At 42.0% G+C, this 22,988-nt stretch overlaps 1 protein-coding gene across 1 annotated transcript in view; it reads left to right on the top strand.

Annotated features, from left to right (window-relative positions):
- The window catches only part of HDAC11 (histone deacetylase 11), a 42,420-nt gene extending 20,084 nt beyond the window's left edge, over positions 1 to 22,336 (top strand). The window contains exons 4-11 of the mRNA XM_070737969.1: positions 3,947 to 4,063; positions 4,762 to 4,804; positions 5,930 to 6,006; positions 9,536 to 9,598; positions 12,516 to 12,612; positions 13,717 to 13,895; positions 15,089 to 15,274; positions 22,208 to 22,336. Coding sequence (XP_070594070.1) covers positions 3,947 to 4,063; positions 4,762 to 4,804; positions 5,930 to 6,006; positions 9,536 to 9,598; positions 12,516 to 12,612; positions 13,717 to 13,895; positions 15,089 to 15,274; positions 22,208 to 22,213 — 768 coding nt within the window. The 3' untranslated portion in view covers positions 22,214 to 22,336. The remainder of the gene's footprint in view (positions 1 to 3,946; positions 4,064 to 4,761; positions 4,805 to 5,929; positions 6,007 to 9,535; positions 9,599 to 12,515; positions 12,613 to 13,716; positions 13,896 to 15,088; positions 15,275 to 22,207) is intronic.
- Positions 22,337 to 22,988: the final 652 nt, after the last annotated feature.

The following is a 22,988-nucleotide window of genomic DNA, read 5'->3' as shown; positions in this document are numbered from 1 at the left end:
TTTCTCCTCTCTCTTTCTCCTTCCCTCCCTCTTTCCCATCTCTCTTTCTCTCCCTCTCTCTCTCCCCTCCCTCTCTTTCTCTCTCTCTCTCACCCTCCCTCTCCTCCCTTTCTCTCCTCTCTTTCTCTCTCTCACACTATCTCACCCTCCTTCTCGCCTCTCTCCTCTCTTTCTCCCTCTCTTTTTCTCTCTCATCCTCCCTCCCTCACCTTCCCTCTCTCTCCTCCCTCTCTCCCCTCTTTCTCCCTTCTCTCTCTCTTTCTCTCTCCCTCTCTCCTTCACCCTCCCTCTCTCCTCTCTCTTTGAGAGAGAGAGAGTTTCTCACATATGTACACTCTTACAAAAACATGGCAATTTAAAATTACCTTTAAAAAATAGCAAGAACTACAGCAAAAACAATTTACTTCCAGCTCTAAGACTCTGATCTTCTTAGGGGCTAGAAATAGAAATACAGCAAGTAACATGTTCTACCCCTCTTAAAACTCTTGATAAATTGTAGATTAGCATGCGATTTCAGAACATTTTTGCAGAGCAGAATTGGCAAGAAACCTATGAAGTGCTCCAAATCACACTTCAGGGAATGATGAATGGCACAGTTTGCAGATTAATTTTGGTTATACAAGATGTTTGAATATTGGATATTGCAAAAACTTCAGAAGAAAAGGATTTAGGGGTAGTGATTTCTGACAGTCTCAAAATGGGTGAACAGTGCAATCAGGCGGTAGGGAAAGCAAGTAGGATGCTTGGCTGCATAGCTAGAGGTATAACAAGCAGGAAGAGGGAGATTATGATCCCGCTATATAGAATGCTGGTGAGACCACATTTGGAATACTGTGTTCAGTTCTGGAGACCTCACCTACAAAAAGATATTGACAAAACTGAACGGGTCCAAAGACGGGCTACAAGAATGGTGGAAGGTCTTAAGCATAAAACGTATCAGGAAAGACTTAATGAACTCAATCTGTATAGTCTGGAGGACAGAAGGAAAAGGGGGGACATGATCGAAACATTTAAATATATTAAAGGGTTAAATAAGGTCCAGGAGGGAAGTGTTTTTAATAGGAAAGTGAACACAAGAACAAGGGGACACAATCTGAAGTTAGTTGGGGGAAAGATCAAAAGCAACATGAGAAAATATTACTTTACTGAAAGAGTAGTAGATCCTTGGAACAAACTTCCAGCAGACGTGGTAGATAAATCCACAGTAACTGAATTTAAACATGCCTGGGATAAACATATATCCATTGTAAGATAAAATACAGAAAATAGTATAAGGGCAGACTAGATGGACCATGAGGTCTTTTTCTGCCGTCAGTCTTCTATGTTTCTATGTTTCCATGGTTAACATTTCTTGTATTGCTTACAGAAGCATATATATTGGAAAGTTTTGAAGAGGTATACCAGGTCACATTGTGCTTTTGTGGAAAGTGTTCTATCTTTAAAATGCAGCTTTGTTATTTGTTGCCCTGCCTTTTCAGTTGTGCTGTTTGCTACATTAGTTCCATCCAGTAGTTGAAATCTCTGTGTAATATTATTCATTGCTGCTCATTACTTTTGCCTTTGTTCTTGCTGTTAATATTTTTTTTATCACCAGTTAAACTTGAAATTATCTGAATGCTTGAATTATCAGATTGTAGTTGGGCATAAGGACATTGGATATTAAAGTGATGTGTAACAAACATTGTTCTAAGTTTGTTTGTTTGTTTGTTTGTCTGTCTGTCTGTCTGTCTGTCTGTCTATTTATTTATTTATTAGATTTGTATGCCGCCCCTCTCCGTAGAGTCGGGGCGGCTAACAACAGCATATGACAAATCTAATATTTAAAATAACTAAAAAACCCTTATTAAAACCCAAACATACACACAAACATACCATGCATAAATTGTATAGGCCGGGGGGGAAACGAATATCTCAATTCCCCCATGCCTGACGACAGAGGTGGGTTTTAATGAGCTTACGAAAGGCGAGGAAGGTGGGAGCAATTCTGATCTCTGGGGGGAGCTGGTTCCAGAGGGTCGGGGCCGCCACAGAGAAGGCTCTTCCCCTGGGTCCCGCCAGACGACATTGTTTAGTCGACGGGACCCGGAGAAGGTCAACTCTGTGGGACCTAACTGGTTGCTGGGATTCGTGCAGCAGAATGGTCTGATTACATGGGAAGAAAATTACATAATATAGTTGTGGGCTGTGTCAGATGACTGATTAAGCAGAAGGCAGCTGAACCTCTGAGATTTTTCTTACTCCTCTTCCTTTTGGATGCTTACCTGCTTGGTGTGCCACTGGATTATTATTATTATTTATTAGATTTGCATGCCGCCCCTCTCCGAGGACTCGGAACAGCTCACAACAAGGAAAACAATACAATGAATACAAATCCAATATTTATAAACAGTTTTAAAACCCTTATAGAAAACAATCATACAAACCAAGCAAACCTCAGTAGCTAAGGGGTGTGCTAATTTCCCTTTTTTTCATTTTTATTTTTAATTATATGGGGCCCCTCTCGAATAAGGGGCGGGATGCAGGAAAAAAAGGGAGAATTATCTCAAATCAGACAAGGAGTTTTACTATAGGTAGTCCTCGAGTTATGACTGTATCTTAGTCCTCCATTATAGTTGTTAGAGTGATAAAAGGAATTGGTCACATGATCGTGGGATTTTAGCTTTTTGCAGCAATTTTAAGTACCGGTAAGTGGGACGTTCATTAAGCAAATGCAATGGTCATAAGTATAAACTCACTGTCCACTGTGAATTTTCAGAAAATGGAGGCTTTCCAAGTAGGATATAATTTAGTGACTGGTCGGCACATCGAGGATTACATTTTAAGTGGAAGGATGGCTGAGAAAAATGAGGAACATAAATTAACTTCTCAGGCAGCTCTAGAATCCAGCCTTCATCTGCTCTTCTTTTTGTTCCTCAGGGTTTTACCTCTCTGTAAGAATGTCATAGATGTTTTTTGTGATGATCTACTTTGTTTAAATAAATAATAGATAGATAGATAGATAGATAGAGAGAGAGAGAGAGAGAGAGAGAGAGAGAGAGATAGAAAGATAAATATCACCAAGGCAACTAGGCACAAGAACAGTTTTTCCCCGAACGCCATCACTCTGCTAAACAAATAATTCCCTCAATACTGTCAAACTATTTACTTATTATTATTATTATTATTATTATTATTATTATTAATATTATTATTTATTAGATTTGTATACCGCCCCTCTCCGTAGTCTGCAGTACGATCACTACTAGTTTTTTCTGATCATTCCTATCACCCACTTCCTCCAGCCTATGACTGTATGACTGTAACTTGTTGCTTGTATCCTTAAGATTTTTATTAATATTGATTGTTTCCTCATTGCTTATTTGATCCCTATGACAATCATTAATTGACTGTCATGATTCCTTTACAAATGTATATTTTCTTTTGTGTACATTGAGAGCATCTGTACCAAAGACAAATTCCTTGTGTATCCAATCACACCTGGCCAATAAAAAATTCTATTCTGTGTTATTTTATTCTATTCTATTCTATTCAGTGCTTTTCCTTTGCATGTAGCTATAGTAATAAAGTTACAGTTGAATTACTAGCCATCGAGTTAGTCCAGTTTGACTTCATTGGACTTACATCGGAGTCAGTACATTTTAATTATGTTGTAAAGCTGGCCTGTCAAATTGGCGGCCCACAGGCCAGATGTGTCACATGCAGGACACACCCTGCAAAAAAAGGCAAAAAACCCCCATTGCGATACGTCATGATCGAGTTTGACGCCCATGTTATACAGTAAAGGCATCATCTGTGCTGGCTCTCATCCTACGGATGCTGATTGGGGATAAATCCCATTGACTTGATTAAGTGGGACTTGAGTAGACATGCATAAAAGTATTGACAAAAATTAATCTTGGATATATCAGATTCGGATATATATTTTTTCCTGCTTCTCTTCTTCTAGTGGTCCTTTGTAGTGGCTACAATTACAGAAATCCCTCCGGTCCTTTTTATGCCAAATTTCCTTGTTCAGAGGAAAGTGCTCAGGCCTCTGAGAACCCAAACAGGAGGAACGGTAATGGTAAGCATGTCTTGCTTGGTTTCTAAAGCTGAATAAATCTGCACAATGGTCTGAGCCTGGGGTAGGCCAAGTTGGCCTCTTCTATGACTTGTGGACTTCAACTCCCAGAATTCCTGAGCCAGTCATGCTAGCTCAGGAATTCTGGGAGTTGAAGTCCACATGTCATAGAAGAGCCAACTTTGCCTACCGCTGACTCCAAGCCAGTACTGCTCAATTATTTTCTGTTAGGAAGAAGTAAACATCCCACCCACCCCAATCTGGACCCCAATGGAATTTTAGTGTTAATGTTTATTATTTTACTTATTAAAAGCTGCAAGCAAACTATTGGCTGGGGAAGGCTGGTCTACCCACTGACCTGGGAGTAAATTACACTGAACTCTGCAGCCTATTTTCCGTTAGGCAGGCATAGGCTACTATGGTCAGGGCCTTCATTTTGACACAGGGCCAGGCCAGTTTAATCAAGTCGATGTTTTGGGTTCACTGGCCTGGCTCATAAGCTCCGCCTCTGCTGGGCACTCACAGCGAATGGTGTGGAAGGAGGCTTTAGGGTGCCATTCGAAGCTTTCACCCAGCTGCAGAGGGCGCTCTTCCTTGTCTAGCAGCAGGTTCACCACGCCATTTTGTTTTTTATATGTAGTTTTATCTGTACTAGAGTTGCCTTTACACTTCTAATTCTCCCCCCCCCCCTTTATCTTAAGGCAGGGAAATTGGCTATTGAACGAGGATGGGCAATTAATATTGGTAAGTAGGAATAGATTTATTTCCTTTATTACATGTATATTCTATTTTTTATTCTATTTTTTATTCTATTTTTAAATTTTATGTATGGTGGGAATGGTCTCTGGGTGTCACACGACTTTCGTTGCCAATGACAATTCGTTGTTTTGACAATGACAATAAATTATTATTATTATTATTATTATTATTATTATCATTACTATCATTACTATCATTACTATCATTACTATCATTATTATTATTATTATTATTATTATTATTATTATTATTATTATTACAACCAATTCTAGACAATAACCTTATTGCCTTTTACCTGCTTATAGCCATTTGGAGTGTGTGTGTGTGTGTGTGTGTGTGTGTTTTCTGTCGAAAAAAGCTGAAAGGATGAGCTAAGTACAAAGTACAAAGCTGAAAGAATGAGATTCTGTGGCCTAGAGCAGTGTTTCTCAACCTTGGCAACTTGAAGAAATTTGGCCTAGTGGTTAACTCTCTGCCTTACAATGCAGAGGTTGCGGGATCAAATCCCAGTATCCTCTGACCTTCCTGCCAATTAACTTACAGTTCTGTTGGAAGAATTGGTGCTAGACTTATGGTTGGGAGTCACCACAACCTGAGGATCTGTATCAAGGGGTCGCAGGATGAGAAAGGTTGAGAACCACTGTGATAGATGATAAGTGATAGAACTTATTTTCTGAGGTAGGGGTGTCCTCACTTGCACGTACTGTACCCTGTTTTTTTTGCTATCAGAGGTCTCCAGAAACCTCTTCGGCCTGCAAGACTTTTGTGAAGGCCTCTGCAGTGATAACAGAATTCCGGATTGATCCGGAACTCTGTTATCGGCTACAGAGGCATTCAGGAAAGCCTTGCCGGCTGCAGCAAAAGAAATGGGCCGAGGTGTGTGAAGCCTGGCTGCAATTATCCATAGATAACTAACATGTCAAGTTCACCACCACTCCTACTCTAGCTTAATTTTTACCTGTGTACCCTGGAATGGGCGGGGTCTTAATTAGGGCTTATTTTGGGCGGTAGGGCATGTGTAAAAATCAAGCTATGACTTACTTTCTGAGTGAGTTGTATTTTTGGGGAAACATGGTAGATATACTTCAGATTTTCTACTTCTTTTTCCAGGTGGAGGCTTCCATCACTGTTCAAGTGATAAAGGTGGAGGCTTCTGTGCATATGCTGATATCACATTGACTATAAAGGTAAGCCAACATTTTGATTCTTAATAGGAACTGCAAAATTGTGTCTCACATCTGCAAAATCAATAACTGATTTTGTTCTTTGTAATTCATATAATGAAAATAATTTTGGAATTTTTCCTCCTTTCGGAGAGATGAGGAAATAAGATCATCTTTCTTTAAGGATGTAACTTTCCCCAAGGATTAAATTAACATTTATATACTTCATTTATTCCTGCAATATTATCTGATACAGTTATCTTATAGTTATTGGACTGTGTTCACAGATCCTGGCTTGTTTTGGTTTAGCATAACTGTGAACTCAGTAATTGTACACTATAACCTATTGTTTGGTTTAGCATTGTGTATGAATTAAGCCAGCATAACTTGACCGACAAATGGGGTGGAAACCAAATTTTGCAACATGAGTTAAAGTTTTGAATGTGATGATGATTAAGGCGGAATGATTTTATTGATAAGGGATGGAGCCAGAGATAGTAGCACAAAAGCTCCCCACCCAAATCCTGTACAGCAGTGTTTCCCAACCTTGGCAACTTGAAGCTATTTGGACTTCAACTCCCAGAATTCCCCAGCCAGCATTCACTGGCTGGGGAATTCTGGGAGTTGAAGTCCAGAGAGCTTCAAGTTGCCAAGGTTGGGAAACACTGCTGTACAGATTCCAACAAAATATTGACAGAAAAGTGCAAGCAGGGATGATTGAGGCAGCAACGCATGACCCAACCTTTTTGGTTAAGGCAGTGCTTCTCAAATAGTGGGGTCCGCCCCCTTTGGTGGGGGGAAGCGTGCAACAATGCCAATGGGGTGCATGTGACCCCGGGGAATATGTGTAGTCCCTCTTGATTGATTGCCTGCAATCTTTCCCAACATCATTTTTCAGTTGAGTCCTCTCTTCTCATTTGGTGGCCAAAATATTTGAGTTTAAGCTTCAGTATCTGCCCTTCCAAAGTCAGGATTGATTACTTTTGGGATGTTTCTCTTTGGCTTTTTACAAACAATTGGGAATTGGGTAAAGAGATGAGGAAAAAATTGTGTATTTATAGAACTTATGCAAAACACCCCGTTCATGTACAGTGGAACCCCGACATAAGAGCTGCTCGAGATAAGAGCTGGGAGAGGAGAGACATTTTTTTATTTTATTTTATTTATTACTTGGATTTGTATGCCACCCCTCTCCGCGATACGAGCCGAGAAGAGCCGGGCTGGCTTACTTTCCTTCCTTCCCGCGCTGATGCAGAGCCACTCGAACAAAGCGTCGTGCCCCTCTGATGCTTTCGGCGGCTTCCGAAGCGACGCTGGGCTCTTTTGCCGCCGAAAGCGTCAGGGGGGCGTGACGCTTTGTTCGAGTGGCTCTGCATCAGCGCGGGAAGGAAGGAAAGTAAGCCAGCCCGGCTCTTCTCGGCTCGTATCCCGGCACTTGGTGAGTGGAGAGGCGGTCGCCTCCCCTGCCGCCCCACTCTGGGGGTCCTTGGCTTCTGCTGGGGGTGGGGGGATCCGAACGCTGTTTTGAATTTCACATTCCGAGTGGCCCAAACGCCAAAGGCGAACTTCCGCACCCCAGGAGTTAGCTCGCAAACGGCGCGGCTGTTTTAAAACATCGCTGCCGGCCTGGGGGGGGAGAGGGAAAGGGGGGGAGGGGGGAGAGGGGGGAGAGAAAGAGAGAGGGAGAGAGAGAAAGAGAGAGGGAAAAGGGGGGAGAGGGGGGAGAGAAAGAGAGAGGGATAGAAAGAGAGAGAGAGTGAGAGATGCTCAGTGAGCCTTTCTTTGAAGTTGCCTTTCTTTCTTTCTTTCTTTCTTTCTTTCTTTCTCTCTCTCTCTTTCTTTTTCTCTCTTGCTCTCTTGCTCTTTCATTCTTTTTTCTTTCTCTTTCTTTCTTTCCTTCTCTTTCTTTCTTTCTCTTGCTTTCTTTCTTTCTCTTGCTTTCTCTCCTTCCTTCCCTCCTTCCATTTCTTTCATTCTCCCTCTCTATTTTTATTTCTCTTTCATTTTCTTTCTTTCTCTCTTGCTTGCTTTCTTTCTTGCTCTTTTTCTTTCTCTCTTTTACCTTCCCTTCCTCTATTTCTTGCTTTCCTTTTCCTTCCTCCCTTCTTTCCTCCCTCTACAGGATTGGGTGGCAGTGAAGTTACTCTCCCCTTTCATAAGTTTCCTTGCTTCCTTCCTCTGTCCCTTCACCCTTTCTTTCTTCCTTTCTTTCTTTCTTCCTTTCTTTCTTTCCTTCCTTCCTTTCCTCCCTCCATTTCTTGCTTTCCTTTTCCTTCCTCCCTTCTTTCCTCCCTCTACAGGATTGGGTGGCAGTGAAGTTGAATAAATAACTACAGTTTAATGAATAAAAATAAAAGTTTGCCATGTTGATTGTTTTGGGTAAAAAGAGGAAGGGAAGGAAAGCTCTCAGCTTATCATCTTATTAATAAGTAAAGTTACATTTATTCTTGCAATGTCTTTTTGCATAATTTAGACTAACTTTGTGAGTTTTTTGAGGGCTGGAACCAATTAAAATTATTTACATTAATTCCTATGGGGAAAAGTCGTTTGAGATAAGAGCTGCTCGACTTAAGAGCGCAGGTCCGGAACGAATTAAACTCGTATCTCGAGGTACCACTGTATTTAGAGTGTTTGAGACTTAACATTGTATATTTTTTTATTTTTTTATTCAATTTTTTATGCTGCTCTTCTCCTTAGACTCAGGGCGGCTTACAATATGTTAGCAGTAACACTTTTAAACAGAGCCAGCATATTGCCCCCACAATCCAGGTCCTCATTTTACCCACCTCGGAAGGATGGAAAGCTGAGTCAACCTTGAGCTGGTGATGAGATTTGAACTGTTGACCTGCAGATCTATAGTCAGCTTTAGTGGCCTGTAGTACTGCACTCTACCTGCTGTGCCACCTTGGCGCTTATATCAAAAGATATCTTATATCGTATATCAAAAGAAAGAAGCTGTAACGTGCAAACCATAATTGAAAGAGTAATGCAACAAATTAATCTGATCAATGTTAGCTTAGCAGGATGTGTGTGTGAACTAGATTCTTGAATAGATGTCTAGAAACATAGACACATAGAAGACTGATGGCAGAAAAAGACCTCATGGTCCATCTAGTCTGCCCTTATACTATTTTCTGTATTTTATCTTAGGATGGATATATGTTTATCCCAGGCATGTTTAATTTCAGTCACTGTGGATTTACCAACCACGTCTGCTGGAAGTTTGTTCCAAGGATCTATTACTCTTTCAGTAAAATAATATTTTCTCATGTTGCTTTTGATCTTTCCCCCAACTAACTTCAGATTGGAAGTTGCTTTTTCCCTGTATGTGTATTTTATGGATGAAAAGAAATAAATTTCAGTATAAACGGTTTGAAATGTTGGGAATGTTTTCAAATGGATATCCTGTATTATGGTGTTAAAATAAATTATCCACGATATATCCCTTATCGTATATGACACAATTCTTTAAAAAGTTCATAGCTTGTGCAAAATGTTATCTTTAAAATTTTAAAATTTCTTTTCTTTCCTATTTTTGATTTATTTTGCTCAGTTTTTATTTGAAAGAGTAGAAGGAGTTTCAAGGGCAACTATTATAGACTTGGATGCACATCAGGTGAGTGATGAAATTTAAATGTCCTGAGATGTACCACCATAAAAAAACTCATTTTCCAGTATATTTTTACAAAACAAAACTTAACAAGTAATGCTTAATGCAACATAGGTATTCCTCAATTAACTAAGCAATTGGGATCAAAATTGCTGTTGCTAATAAGCAGTGCGATGATAAAAAAAACCAATGTCATGTGATAGGTCTTTTAATGATGGAGGTTTTGGCACTCTCAGTTGCCATCATTAAGCAAATTATCCCTAGTTTAATTCAATTTTCTATTACAGTCATAGACAGCAGACCTGAATAAAAACACTCAGTAAATATACAATTAAGAATTTTAGTGTAAAATAATAACTAAAATCTATGAAAAAATCTAGTCTGTCAATCTATCACCTTTAATGATTTCCGACTTTAATGATTTCCAGTCTATACATGGTCTAGCTATACTAAAATTATAATCCATAAAATGTGTGGCTCGTTGTCAGTTTAATACTAAAAGGAAAAGGAATAAGCAGTGCAAATGATTTGCCACATTTGTTATACAGTGATCCCCCGGTTATTGCGTCCCCGACCATTGCGAACAGGGTAATTTGCGATTTTTCAACCCGGAAGTCAAAACACCATCTGCGCATGTGTGCCCTTTTTTTCTATGGGCACGCATGCGTAGATGGGGCCCGGCAGATCAGCTGCTGGGCGGCTTCCCTGGGTCTTCCCCCTCTTGCTGGCGGGAGGGCGAGCAGCGGGCATCAGCAAGGAGTTTCCCCACCGCCCACGCAAACTCCTCGCTGCCGCCCGCCCTTCGCCCGCCCACGCCGTTCATTCTCGCCGCTTTCGAGCTGAGTCCTGAAGCGAATTCGCTCCGGGACTCAGCTCAAAAGCGGCGACAGCCAGCGCGGAGAAGCCGTTCGCTGGCGTTGGCTGTCGGCGCTTTGGAGCTGAGTCCCGGAGCGAATTCGCTCCGGGACTCAGCTCGAAAGCGCCGACAGCCAGCGCGGAGAAGCCGTTCGCTGGCGTTGGCTGTCCGCGCTTTTGAGCTGAGTCCCGGAGCGAATTCGCTCCGGGACTCAGCTCGAAAGCGCCGACAGCCAGCGCGGAGAAGCCGTTCGCTGGCGTTGGCTGTCCGCGCTTTTGAGCTGAGTCCCGGAGCGAATTCGCTCCGGGACTCAGCTCGAAAGCGCCGACAGCCAGCGCGGAGAAGCCGTTCGCTGGCGTTGGCTGTCCGCGCTTTTGAGCTGAGTCCCGGAGCGAATTCGCTCCGGGACTCAGCTCGAAAGCGCCGACAGCCAGCGCGGCGCGGCTGTTTTAAAATGTCGCCGCTGGCATGGGGGGCTTGCCAGCACCCCCCGGACCCCCAACCCGGGTTTGGGGGGCTGCTAGGAAGCCCCCCATGCCGGCGGCGACATTTTAAAACAGCCGCGCCGCCCCCAATCTTCGGCTCCTCGCTAGCGCTGCGGGAGTAAAAACACCATCTGCACATGCGCAGATGTTGTTTTTACTTCCGCAGCGCTACTTCGCGAAAACCCGCTCGTTGCGGGGGGTCCTGTAACGGAACCCTCGCAACGAGCGGGGGATCACTGTATAGCATAACGTAACTATAGTGCAGTGGTTCTCAATCTGGGGGTTGGGACTCCTTTGGGGGTCAGATGACCGTTTCACAGGGGTCGCCTATGACCATGAGAAAAAAAACAAATTTCTCATGGTGTTAGGAACTAAAACTTCTATTCTGGCACCTTGGAACATATTTTTACAATCCGACCAATCAGACATTTGCAGTGGGGGTGTCCCTCTGACCTTCCTGCCAATTAGCTTAAAGCTCTGTTGGGAGAATTGGTGCTAGACGTATGGTTGGGGATCACCACAACATGAGGAACTGTATTACGGGGTCACAGCATTAGAAAGGTTGAGAACCATAGTGGATTAGACACGTGTTTCTGAGTTATCCCCAGTGCTGGCACACTGAGTTGCCATCATTAAACAAATTACAACTAGTTGTTAAGCAAGGACATCATGCGGTTGTTGTTGGCGACTTTCTGCAAGCCTCCCCATTGATTTTGCCTGTCAGAAATCATTAAAGGTGATAGATGATAATCATGTGACCTTAAGGATGCTGTGATGGATGGAATTCCAAGTCACAAATTTGTAGAGTTGCTGAATGAATGATCATTAAGTGAGGACCACTATAATTAATTGTCATCTCCAGAAAACTTAAAAATCGCAGATGTTGAGTAAAAAAATCTTATAAAAGTATCTTAAAGGTGACAAGAAGAAATCCAAGATGGAAAAGCAGGGGAAGAGCCTTCTCTGTAGCGGCCCCGACCCTCTGGAACCAGCTCCCCCCGGAGATTAGAACTGCCCCCACCCTCCTTGCCTTTCGCAAACTCCTTAAAACCCATCTCTGCCATCAGGCATGGGGGAATTGAGACATCTCCCCCGGGCCTATACAGTTTATGTATGGTATGGTTGTGTGTATATTTGCTTTTAATAATGGGGTTTTTAGTGTTTTTAAATTATTAGATTTGTTGTACATTGTTTTATTGTTGCTGTGAGCCACCCCAAGTCTACAGAGAGGGGTGACATACAAATCTAATAAATAAATAAATAAAATAAATAAATACATTAGTTCCCTATGCTTTTTCAGATTCATATTTGGGAAGAGCACTATATGTTTATATAGCTCTGAACATGGAAACTGAACTAGTATTGCCTAATAATTCAAAATTATTAGCATTAACAATTCAGAGAAATCCTATAATAGCTGCTTGCTGTAATTCATCTTGATATCAATAACATTCCCACACAATTATATTCTGTTATATCATAATAAACTCTTTTGCAGTTCTTTTAACCTATATATTAAAAAAAAACCCAAAGATGAAATGATTTGGCTTAATTAATGAGTTTTTATTATTTTAACTTGTAGGGAAATGGACATGAAAGAGACTTCCTGGAGGACAGGAGAGTATATATTATGGATGTTTACAACAGGTATATCTATCCAGGAGATGGACTTGCTAAACGTAAGTAGATTTTTGAAATTAATATGATCTAATTAATACAATCTAATTTGTAATCCTGCACTGGTTGCCGATTAGTTTCCGGTCACAATTCAAAGTGTTGGTAATGACCTATAAAGCCCTAAATGGCATTGGACCAGAATACCTTCGGGGCCGCCTTCTGCCGCACGAATCCCAGTGACAGATTAGGTCCCACAGAGTTGGCCTTCTCTGGGTCCCATTGAGAACAATGGCGTCTGGTGGGCCCCAGGGGAAGAGCCTTCTCTGTGGTGGCCCCGGCCTTCTGGAACCAACTCCTCACAGAGATCAGAACTGGCCCCCACCCTCCCTGTCTTTCGTAAACTACTCAAGACTCACTTATGCTGCCAGGCATGGGGAAACTGAGCCTCTGGGTTATACTATTTATGTATGGTATGAGTGTGTTGTATGGTTTTAAAATAATGGGTTTTAGACTTCTTATAATGTATTAGGTTTGTTACATTGTTGTTATTGTTGTAAGCCACCTCGAGTCTTCGGAAAGGGGCAGCATGCAAATCTAATAAATAATAATAATAATAGTGATAATCATGAAATTATTACACTCAGAATGTAATACAGTATTGTTCCCTGAGGATAGCATTATCATTTAAGGCTGCAAGGTTGTATGTAGGTAGTAAAATTTACTGGAATCTGTACCTTTGAATAAAATAAACATAGAAACATAGAAACATAGAAGTCTGACGGCAGAAAAAGACCTCATGGTCCATCTAGTCTGCCCTTATACTATTTTCTGTATTTTATCTTAGGATGGATATATGTTTATCCCAGGCATGTTTAAATTCAGTTACTGTGGATTTATCTACCACGTCTGCTGGAAGTTTGTTCCAAGGATCTACTACTCTTTCAGTAAAAAACCGAAAATCCTATTCATAGAATAAACCATTACTATTTACTTATAAGGTTCACAGAGGGGTTATTTACATTACAGTTATTTACAGTTATTTACAAATCCTCCTAGATTTGTCTAAAAATATGAGTGCCCTAATTATCAAAAGCTGGTTTTTTGTATCCTTATTCCTAATCCTTCCCAAACCCTTTTAATTGTGCCATAATCCTTGTAAATATTAGGAGCCATAAAACGGAGAGTTGAATTGGACTGGGGCACAGAGGACACTGAATACCTTCAGAAAGTGAAAACTCACGTGGAAGGTGCACTGAATGAAATGAGACCAGACATCATTATCTATAACGCTGGAACTGATATTTTGGATGGTGACCCTCTGGGAGGCTTAGCTATTTCACCTGAGGTTTGTAGATCACAAAATGTTTATAGTAGGCTACGATAGTTTGTCAGTGTCTGAGTGATGGCGCCCACCTCATACTTCTGAGTTAATCTCATTTTTTTTTAGTTCCTTTTCTTTGTTTCTACTTTCAACGATTGAATGTTTTTAATCTGATGCCCCCTTACTTATTGACTTGGACTATGTAGTGCTCAAATTTTATTCCAAAAATATTATGGGAGCGTGGGAACATACGGATGTGCCATATTTTTCAGACTATAAAATGCACTAGTGTATAAGACGCAGCATGATTTCGAAGAGATAAGTAAGAAAAAAAGTTGTTGTCCTCCCCGGCCCCCAGAAGCACTTTGTAGGCCTCCCAAACCTTCTGCACACACTGTTTTTCAGAAAAATGGGCCCATTTTTCACCTGTTTTTACAAAAAAAACCCAGGGCACAGAGAGGGTTTCGGGGGGCCTGCAGGAGTGCCTCTGGAGGCTGGGGAAAGGCAGTAAATGTCCCAATTTTTGCAAAAAACTGCCCATTTTCACCTGTTTAATATATTTAAATGCCCCCCCCCCCTTTTTTCCCCTTCTGTCCTCCAGACTATACAGATTGAGTTGATGAAGTCTTTCCTGATACGTTTTATGCTTAAGACCTTCCACCATTCTTGTAGCCCATCTTTGGACCCGTTCAATTTTATCAATATCTTTTTGTAGGTGAGGTCACTAGAACTGAACACAGTATTCCAAATGTGGTCTCACCAACGCTCTATATAGCGGGATCACAATCTCCCTCTTCCTGCTTGTTATACCTCTAGCTATGCAGCCAAGCATAGAATAGGAATAGGAAAGAATAGGACCCAGAACAGACTCTTGTGGCACACCGCTTGTCTCTGCTCAGAATACTCTCCATTCATAAGATTTGGCTTCTGCACATGTGTAGGAAGCGAAATCTTATGAATGGCAAATATTCTGAGCATATTTAGCTTCCTACACATGTGCAGAAGCCAAGTCTCACTCGGACACGCCCGTGTGCCCGCCAGACCTGTGCGTGCAGCTCCATTTTTGCTACTGGTACGCAGTGTGGTGCGTACCGGCTAGCAACCCATTACTGGTGTCAAGTACATGCAGTATTGTCAGACTATGAGGTGTAGATTTGATTGACTCTTAGGAAATCCAATATTTGCTGCTTCACACCTTTGGTGTTTTAAATTTCCAGGGCATTATTGAAAGAGACGAAATTGTGTTCAGAGCTGCTCGGAAGCACAGAATCCCTATCCTGATGGTGACCTCTGGGGGCTACCAGAAGAGGACCGCGCGGATTATTGCTGATTCTCTTCTCAATTTGCACCAACTCGGGTTGATTGATCACGAGCTTGCAACTCGGGAGGCCGGAAACACTAAGGTAGAACTGCTGAGCAAGGAACCTAAGGAAACTCACCCGGCCTCTCAGTAAAGGAGGGGAATTTGGGATCCTTGCGTAGTACACCATTATAATTGTTTAATATTTAAACCATGAGATGAGCAATATCCCAAGTTCTCATAGAATTAATATACACTAATGGAGACAGGTGCTTAATAGTATCCTACTTGCTTTCCAGGGATAAAACCTCATGAGGGTTGTCCACACAGCTTCTTCCAGTTCTTTTAAATGGTGTTTTGTGAATTTTACACTGCCCTAACATCTGGAGCGGGTTAGACTTGCTCTGGTCGGAGTAAAAAAAACGAACGGTACGTTTTCTTACCTCATGCAATCTGACTCTTCAAATAAAGATTTGCATTGTACTCTATAAGGGAGGCAAGGATTTCTGCAAGTGATTAAAGGAACATTTTGAACGCTAGAGAAGAATCGTTTTCTGGAGGGCAGCCAAGATAATGGAAACATGAACACAGTGGAAAGCAAACTGAATGTCTGTGGGCGTGTAGCATTGTAAGTTCTTCCAATTACAGTGGTACCTCTACCTAAGAATGCCTCTACTTACGAACCTTTCTAGAAAAGAACCGGGTGTTCAAGATTTTTTCCGCCTCTTCTCAAGAACCATTTTCCACTTACAAACCCGACCCTCTGAAACTGTAACCAGAAAAGGCAGGGAGAAACCTCTGTGGGGCCTCTCTAGGAATCTGGGAGGAAACAGGGCTGGAAAAGGCGGGGAGAAGCCTCAGGGGCCTCTCTAGGAATCTGGGAGGAAACAGGGCCTCCACCCTCCCTGTGGTTTCCCCAATCGCACGCATTATTTGGTTTTACATTGATTCTTATGGGAAAAATTGCTTCTTCTTACAAACTTTTCTACTTAAGAACCTGGTCACTGAACGAATTAAGTTCGTTCTGGGAGGAAACAGGGCGGGAAAAGGCAGGGAGAAGCCTCCGTAGAGCCTCTCTAGGAATCTCCTGGGAGGAAACAGGGCGGGAAAAGGTGGGGAGAAGCCTCCATGAGGGCCTCTTTAGGAATCTCCTGGGAGGAAACAGGGCCTCCACCCTCCCTGTGGTTTCCCCAATCGCACACATTATTTGCTTTTACATTGATTCCTATGGGAAAAATTGCTTCTTCTTACAAACTTTTCTGCTTAAGAACCTGGTCACGGAACAAATGAAGTTAGTAAGTAGAGGTATCACTGTATTTTAAAATAAAATTCTAGTGGGAAAATTGTAAGATTTAAATTCTTTTATCAGAAAGGAAAATCAGCATGAATATCTTTTTGATCATGTGAAATATGATTGTAATGCAAAACCAGAGGCAAGTGTAGTGTAGCACTGCTAGATTCAAATCTGTTAGTTTTTCTCACTCTTTCCAGAAATACATAGCAGAATAGTGGTCTGTTTCTTGTTTTCACTGAAGATTTAGGATTATGTGCACTAAGAATAACACAAATAAATGTAAGAATTTATCCCTGATTTAAAAAGAATGCTAAGTAGTACATAGATTGTTACAAAATATAGGAAGTGACCTATATATAAAGTAATTTGCTCCAGATTTAACAGCAAAAAAAGATAAAACAATTGCTACCACTTTTTCTAAATTGGTGCCTATCAAAATTGCATGATTGAGGCACACTTGTTCGATAAAATCAAAGTTCTGTGTTGTAATATTCAATCATTATCTTTGATTATGGATCTCCAGGAAAAACTATACATGTAAAAATTTAAATGTTTTTGTTTTTACTCACATTTCAAGAAAAGGTATAGATTTTTTTTGAAAGGGATAGGATAGGCAATAGTTTCTTTTTAAATTGCAGAAAGCTTTCTTTAATATTCTTTCTTTAATATTTATCATTCAAAACTCTTTTTTTTAAAGAAGTAGTTCTTAAGAAGAGAAAACATGTCTCTAGTCTCAGGAGTTTTTTATTATTAGAGACTATTAATGGTCAGAAAACGAGAAACAACTACACTGATTTATATGTATGTCTACAGAACTTAAAGGTACACAAAGTAAAATTGATAGGAAAGGCAGTGGAGTGCCAAAGGTTGTTAATTCTCAGTGGTCTTGGTGTTTGCCAGAGTCTATACATCATCACTGAAACTGAAATGCAATAAAAGCAGGTAGGCTGCAGATTCTAACATATTCCAAGCTCCAAATAAGCTAACATAGGTATTCTTTGAAAATGAGAATTACAATAGTTAGGTGGTTAGCTAAACATGTGCCAGTGTGCCATGAAAAAAAAGATATAAACTATTACTAAACAAATAAAAAAACAACCTGCCATAAATTTACTGGGAGGATAAGAGCTGTGGTGGTGCAGTGGTTGGGAAGCTGTATTGCAGGCTATTTCTGCCGACTGCCAGCAGTTCGATTCAAGATTGACTCAGCCTTCCATCCTTCTAAGGTCGGTAAAATGAGGACCCGGATTGTTGGAGGCAATATGCTGACTCTGTAAACCACAGAGTGCTGTGAAGCACTATGAAGTGGCATAATAATCTAAGTGCTATTGCTATCTTGAAGGTGGAATAGTGGGAAACAGCTACGTGTCTTGTGACTGAACTCTCCACTATAGCAGCTGATCATGCAGTCATTCTATGAAATTGCCTGCAATGCTATTGAAATTACTAATAAATCCCCTAGCCTGAAAAGATTGTCTGTTCCTGAAATACAAAAGCATTCATTTACTGTGTCATTCGGCTAAATTAGCTGTTTTGCAGAATAAGCAATACTGCAACTGAAGTGCATCCTTTGTTAACAAACTACCCAGGTTCAGGTTCTCAGATACAGTGCTTAAAGCAGTGTTTCCCAACCTTGGCAACTTGAAGATATTTGGACTTCAACTCCCAGAATTCCCCAGCCAGCGAATGCTGGCTGGGGAATTCTGGGAGTTGAAGTCCAGATATCTTCAAGTTGCCAAGGTTGGGAAACACTGGCTTAAAGCATGTCAGTATATTTCAGGGGTTAGAATAAACAGCTTGCAAGGCTTGAGAAATAATGTAATTGAGCAACTCAAACCGAGTTAATATTAAATCTCAACCAGAGGTACGTTATTATAGAAAGAACTCAAATATGCTAGGGATTATTTTCATTTAAGTGAACTTGATACTCTGGATTAATATTAAATGGCAATATTATCTTTAAAAAAAACACTTTTCTCTAGTGTTTAAAACACTTTAAGTACTGAGATGTATTTTTTACGTGGTCTAATGTATTTTAGAGTTGTTATATGAAATAATTTTTTTTACCGTGTTTACATTTGTATTAATTCCAATCACTGTAATATGTACTAAATGTGATCATGTCTAATTTTATTTATGGATAAAATTAAAATGTTGTTAATTTTTTCTCAACTTCCTCACTTTTTCAAACTTGCACAATCATTGCGGTCATGGTAGAAATGGGGTTTCTTTTTAAAAATGTTTTTAAGAAAGAGTTCAATACTAATTTGGGGGGCTTTAAGTCTGTGTATGTTTATTAGGGTTATAAGCAGAGGTGGTTCCTCTTGGTTCGGACCGGTTCTCTAGAATCGGTAGTTACTTGGTGGCCTAAGTCGCTAGAACCGGGAGTGACCCAGGCCTGTTACGCCCCCGAGCCAGTTCTCCCGGTGGTGCAGTAGGCGCCGCCATCTTGTTTTTAGCTTCTGTGGGTGTAGAAGCTTTTTTAAAGTACTGACACCCCACCCAGTAACTTCCTTTTCCTCCTCACCTCCCGGGCGTCTTGCCTGCCCAAGCTGCCTTCCCACGTGGTGCCTGACCTGTGCCCCAACTGAGTTGCCTCTTCCTACCTCCAGTTAAATCATGCTAGCCCCCTCAGAGCTTGCTTCACCCTGCCTCACCATCCTCACAACCTTCCCTTCCCTCATCCCTTCCAGGAGTTCCTACATGCACCATTTTTTTCTCCTAGGGCAGTGATGGCAAACATTTTTTCCCTTGGGTGCCAAAAGAGCATGCATGCACGCTATCACGCATGCGTGAGAGCCAACACCCATAATTCAATGCTTGGGGAGAGCCAAAACAGCTTCCCCCACCACCTGGAGACACTCTGGAGGCTGGAAATGGCCTGTTTTCAAACTTCTGGTGGGCCCATTAGGCTCGTGTTTTGCCCTCCCCAGGCTCAAGGCTTCCCTTGACCTGAGGGGAAGAGTAAAAACACCCTCTCCCATCCCCCTGGAGGCTCTCTGGAAGCCAAAAATGCCCTCCCAGGGCCTCTGTGTACACATGCATGTTGGAGCTGAGCTAGGGCAACAGCTTGCGTGCCAGCAGATATGGCTCTACGTGCCCCCTGTGGCACCCGTGCCATAGGTTCGCCATCCCTATCCTAGGGGGCTGCAGGGTGGCTTCCTAAGCCCAAAAGGATTGCGGGGGGTGTGTGTGCCTAGAAAGTCTCCTTGCAGCTCCCTGGGAGCAAAAGTGGGCTGCGGGGAAGCCTTCAAGGAAAAAAAGAAAGAATCCCTCACTGTTTGGGGATCCCCAGGTACACTGAGCTTGAGTTGAGAGCTTATTTGGACCGGGAGTCGCTGCTCACATTCACTCGTGCCCTCATCACTTCGAGGTTCGACTACTGTAATGCTCTCTACATGGGGCTACCTTTGAAGAGTGTTCGGAAACTTCAGATCGTGCAGAATGCAGTTGCGAGAGCAATCATGGGCTTTCCCAAAAATGCCCACATAACACCAACACTCCGCAGTCTGCATTGGTTGCCAATCAGTTTCCGGTCACAATTCAAAGTGTTGGTTATGACCTATAAAGCCCTTCATGGCACCGGACCAGATTATCTCAGAGACCGCCTTCTGCTGCACGAATCCACAGAGTGGGCCTTCTCCAGTTCCCGTCAACTAAACAATATCGTTTGGCGGGGCCCAGGGGAAGAGCCTTCTCTGTGGCGGCCCCGGCCCTCTGGAACTAACTCCCCCCGGAGATTAGAATTGCCCCCACCCTCCTCGCCTTTCGTAAGCTCGTTAAAACCCACCTCTGCCATCAGGCATGGCGGGACTGAGATACACTTTCCCCCTAGGCCTTTACAATTTTATGCATGGTATGTTTGCTTGTATGTATGATTAGTTTTACAATAAGGGTTTTTTAGTTGTTTTAGTATTGGAGTTACATGCTGTTTTTTATTGTTGTTGTAAGCTGCCCCAAGTCTACGGAGAGGGGCGGCATAAAAATCCAATAAATAAATAAATTATTGTAAGTGGCTGCGAAGCTCTCCTTGCTCAGGGTAAGCTGATCAACAGTGGAGAATTCTAAGAATGCCAGATGACCAATGGGCATGTTCTCAGTTTCAAAACGCCTGGCTTTTCTTCCTGCTATTAAAGACCTTCTGGGGTCCTTCACAGGAAAGGAGAAGGGAGAAAGGAGAAAGAGAGAGTGAGAGAAGAAAGAAAGAAAAGAAAGAATGGAGAGGTGGGCCATCACTACTTCAGGAGGCAGTGAGCCTCCTAGTGCTTTACGCTGAGAAATGCTTTTCTTCTTCTTCTGAACCGACCTACCTTTACATTTCTCTGAATGCCCCAGTTTCTGTTGTGTTGAGAAAGGTAGAATAATCTTATCAGTTTGTTCCATCTCCATCAATTTGCATGCCACGCTGATGCAGTGTTTAGAGTGCAGTACAGTAGTCCCTCACCTATCGCTGGTGTTACGTTCCAGACCTGGCCGCGATAGGTGAAATCCGCGATGGGGAATTTATCGACTGATAGTACTTATTTAAGTATTTATATTGTAATTGTTTGGTAAGTTTTCATTGTTTTAAGTGTTCATAAACCCTTCCCACACAGTATTTATTTTAGATACAGTATTTAAATACAGTATTTACAATTTTAGATTTTTTTTTTTTTAAACCTGCCGATCGAGTTCGGCGGGCTGTTTAAATCTGCCGATCGACTTCCTCAGAAACCCGCGATGAAGTGAAGCCGCAGTAGGTGAAGCGCGGTATAGCGAGGGACTACTGTACTGCAGGCTACTTCTGCTGACTACTGGCTGCCTGCAAGTTTGGCAGATCAAATCTCATCAGGTTGACTCAGCCTTCCATCCTTCTGAGGTGGGGATGGGACTTTTTGCCTCTGCCAGTTGGATGAAGCTCTTTCCTCCACAGCGGCTGATCGGCCGCTGCCTTCACTCCCTCGCCCAAAGGCCCCTAGCTCTTCGCCTCAGCCCTGAATGAGAAGGCGGGTCAGACTAGATGGCCACCAAGGTCCCTTCCCTCTCTCATTCTGTAAGTCTCCTGAACGAGAAGGGGAGGTCAGACTAGATGGCCACCGAGGTCCCTTCCATCTCTATCATTCAATGTGTGTGTTTGTATATGAAAGAGCAAACTGTCCCATTCTTTCCTTCCAAAGGTAGCATTTTGTAACAACTGTTCTGATTGGATGGTGGCGAAGTGTCCCATGTGGCCAAAAGGCTGTGGCTGAATTTGGATTTTTGTGGCGAAAGCGCTGGGGCGAATAGCTAGGGGCCTTTGGGCGAAGGAGTGAAGGCAGCGGCCGATCAGCTGCTGTGGAGGAAAGAGCTTCATCCAATTGGCAGAGGCAAAAAGTCCCATACCCTTCTGAGGTGGGTAAAATGAAGACCCATATTGTTGGAGGTCAATAGGCTGACTCTGTAAACCGCTCAGAGAGGGACTGTAAAAGCACTGTGAAGCGTATAGAAGTCTAAGTGCTATTGCTACATAGCACATGTATGCACATGTACAGAAGCATGCAGGATTCAAGTGTCACACGTAAAAAGCTTTGACTTGTAAACAAGTGAACACAATAATACTTTTAAGACATGACATGTCTGAGATATAAAGAAGGTCAAAACACCTCAACAGGGCCAGTATTCTGTCCGGCAAACCAAAAGAAAGAAACTACTTGCTTCTCTGTGTTCTACACCTATTTGTACATAAATCTGCATAATTGTTTTATGACACATTTGTTGTTTTAGACATAAAAGACCCTTCAACTGAAACTTGCAGTATCGCCACTAAGAAACCTTGCAGCAAGATGGGCTTTGATCTCTACAGGAACAGCTGAGAGACATCCTCTCCCCCAAATACTGCCATGAATCTGACATGATCCATCAATAAAGTTACTTCTTTTACTCATTTGGCTATGCCCTGGAGCTGTTCTCAGTATTGACACATTAGTTCCCATGCAAGGAAATAAGTCAATCTGTCTTGCACTTGTCCTAAGGAGGTTGGGGTTGTTTTTATTAAATGTATGTGAGGTATCTGGGGCTGCCCTTGAAAAATATCTGGAAGCTTCAATTTGGTTCAAAATACGCAGCCCACATGGTTTTGTGCAAGTCAGGATTTGCATGTGTCACATCTCTTTCAATTTCCGTAGTAATTACCCATCGAATATTTAACGTCCTATTAATATCCTCTTGCACTTTTTGCGAAAAATTCTGCACTACCGGGTATTCCCAAAACATATGCATAAGCACTCCTTTATCTTGGCACCCATGCCAACAAATGCCCTTAACATTCTGCTGAAAGTGTGCGAGTTGAACAGGTGTGTAATGCTACTTATGTAATATTTCCTTCTCATTTCCCTAACTCTTGTATTCTGTTTTCCTTATATTCTCCACTATATTTTTCATCTCTGTAGACTTGTATCTCACTTTGCCACCATTTAGTCAATCCTTGGATCACCCCCCCATCTGACTGCACTAACATCTTATATATATATTACTTACTTGCACCCTGGTACCCTCACTTTTTTCT

This window comes from Erythrolamprus reginae, chromosome 2 (genome assembly GCF_031021105.1).
Source record: "Erythrolamprus reginae isolate rEryReg1 chromosome 2, rEryReg1.hap1, whole genome shotgun sequence".
Taxonomy (NCBI): Eukaryota; Metazoa; Chordata; class Lepidosauria; order Squamata; family Dipsadidae; genus Erythrolamprus; species Erythrolamprus reginae.
The sequence above is the reverse complement of the archived record's forward strand: the minus strand, read 5'-3'. Positions and strand labels throughout refer to the sequence as shown.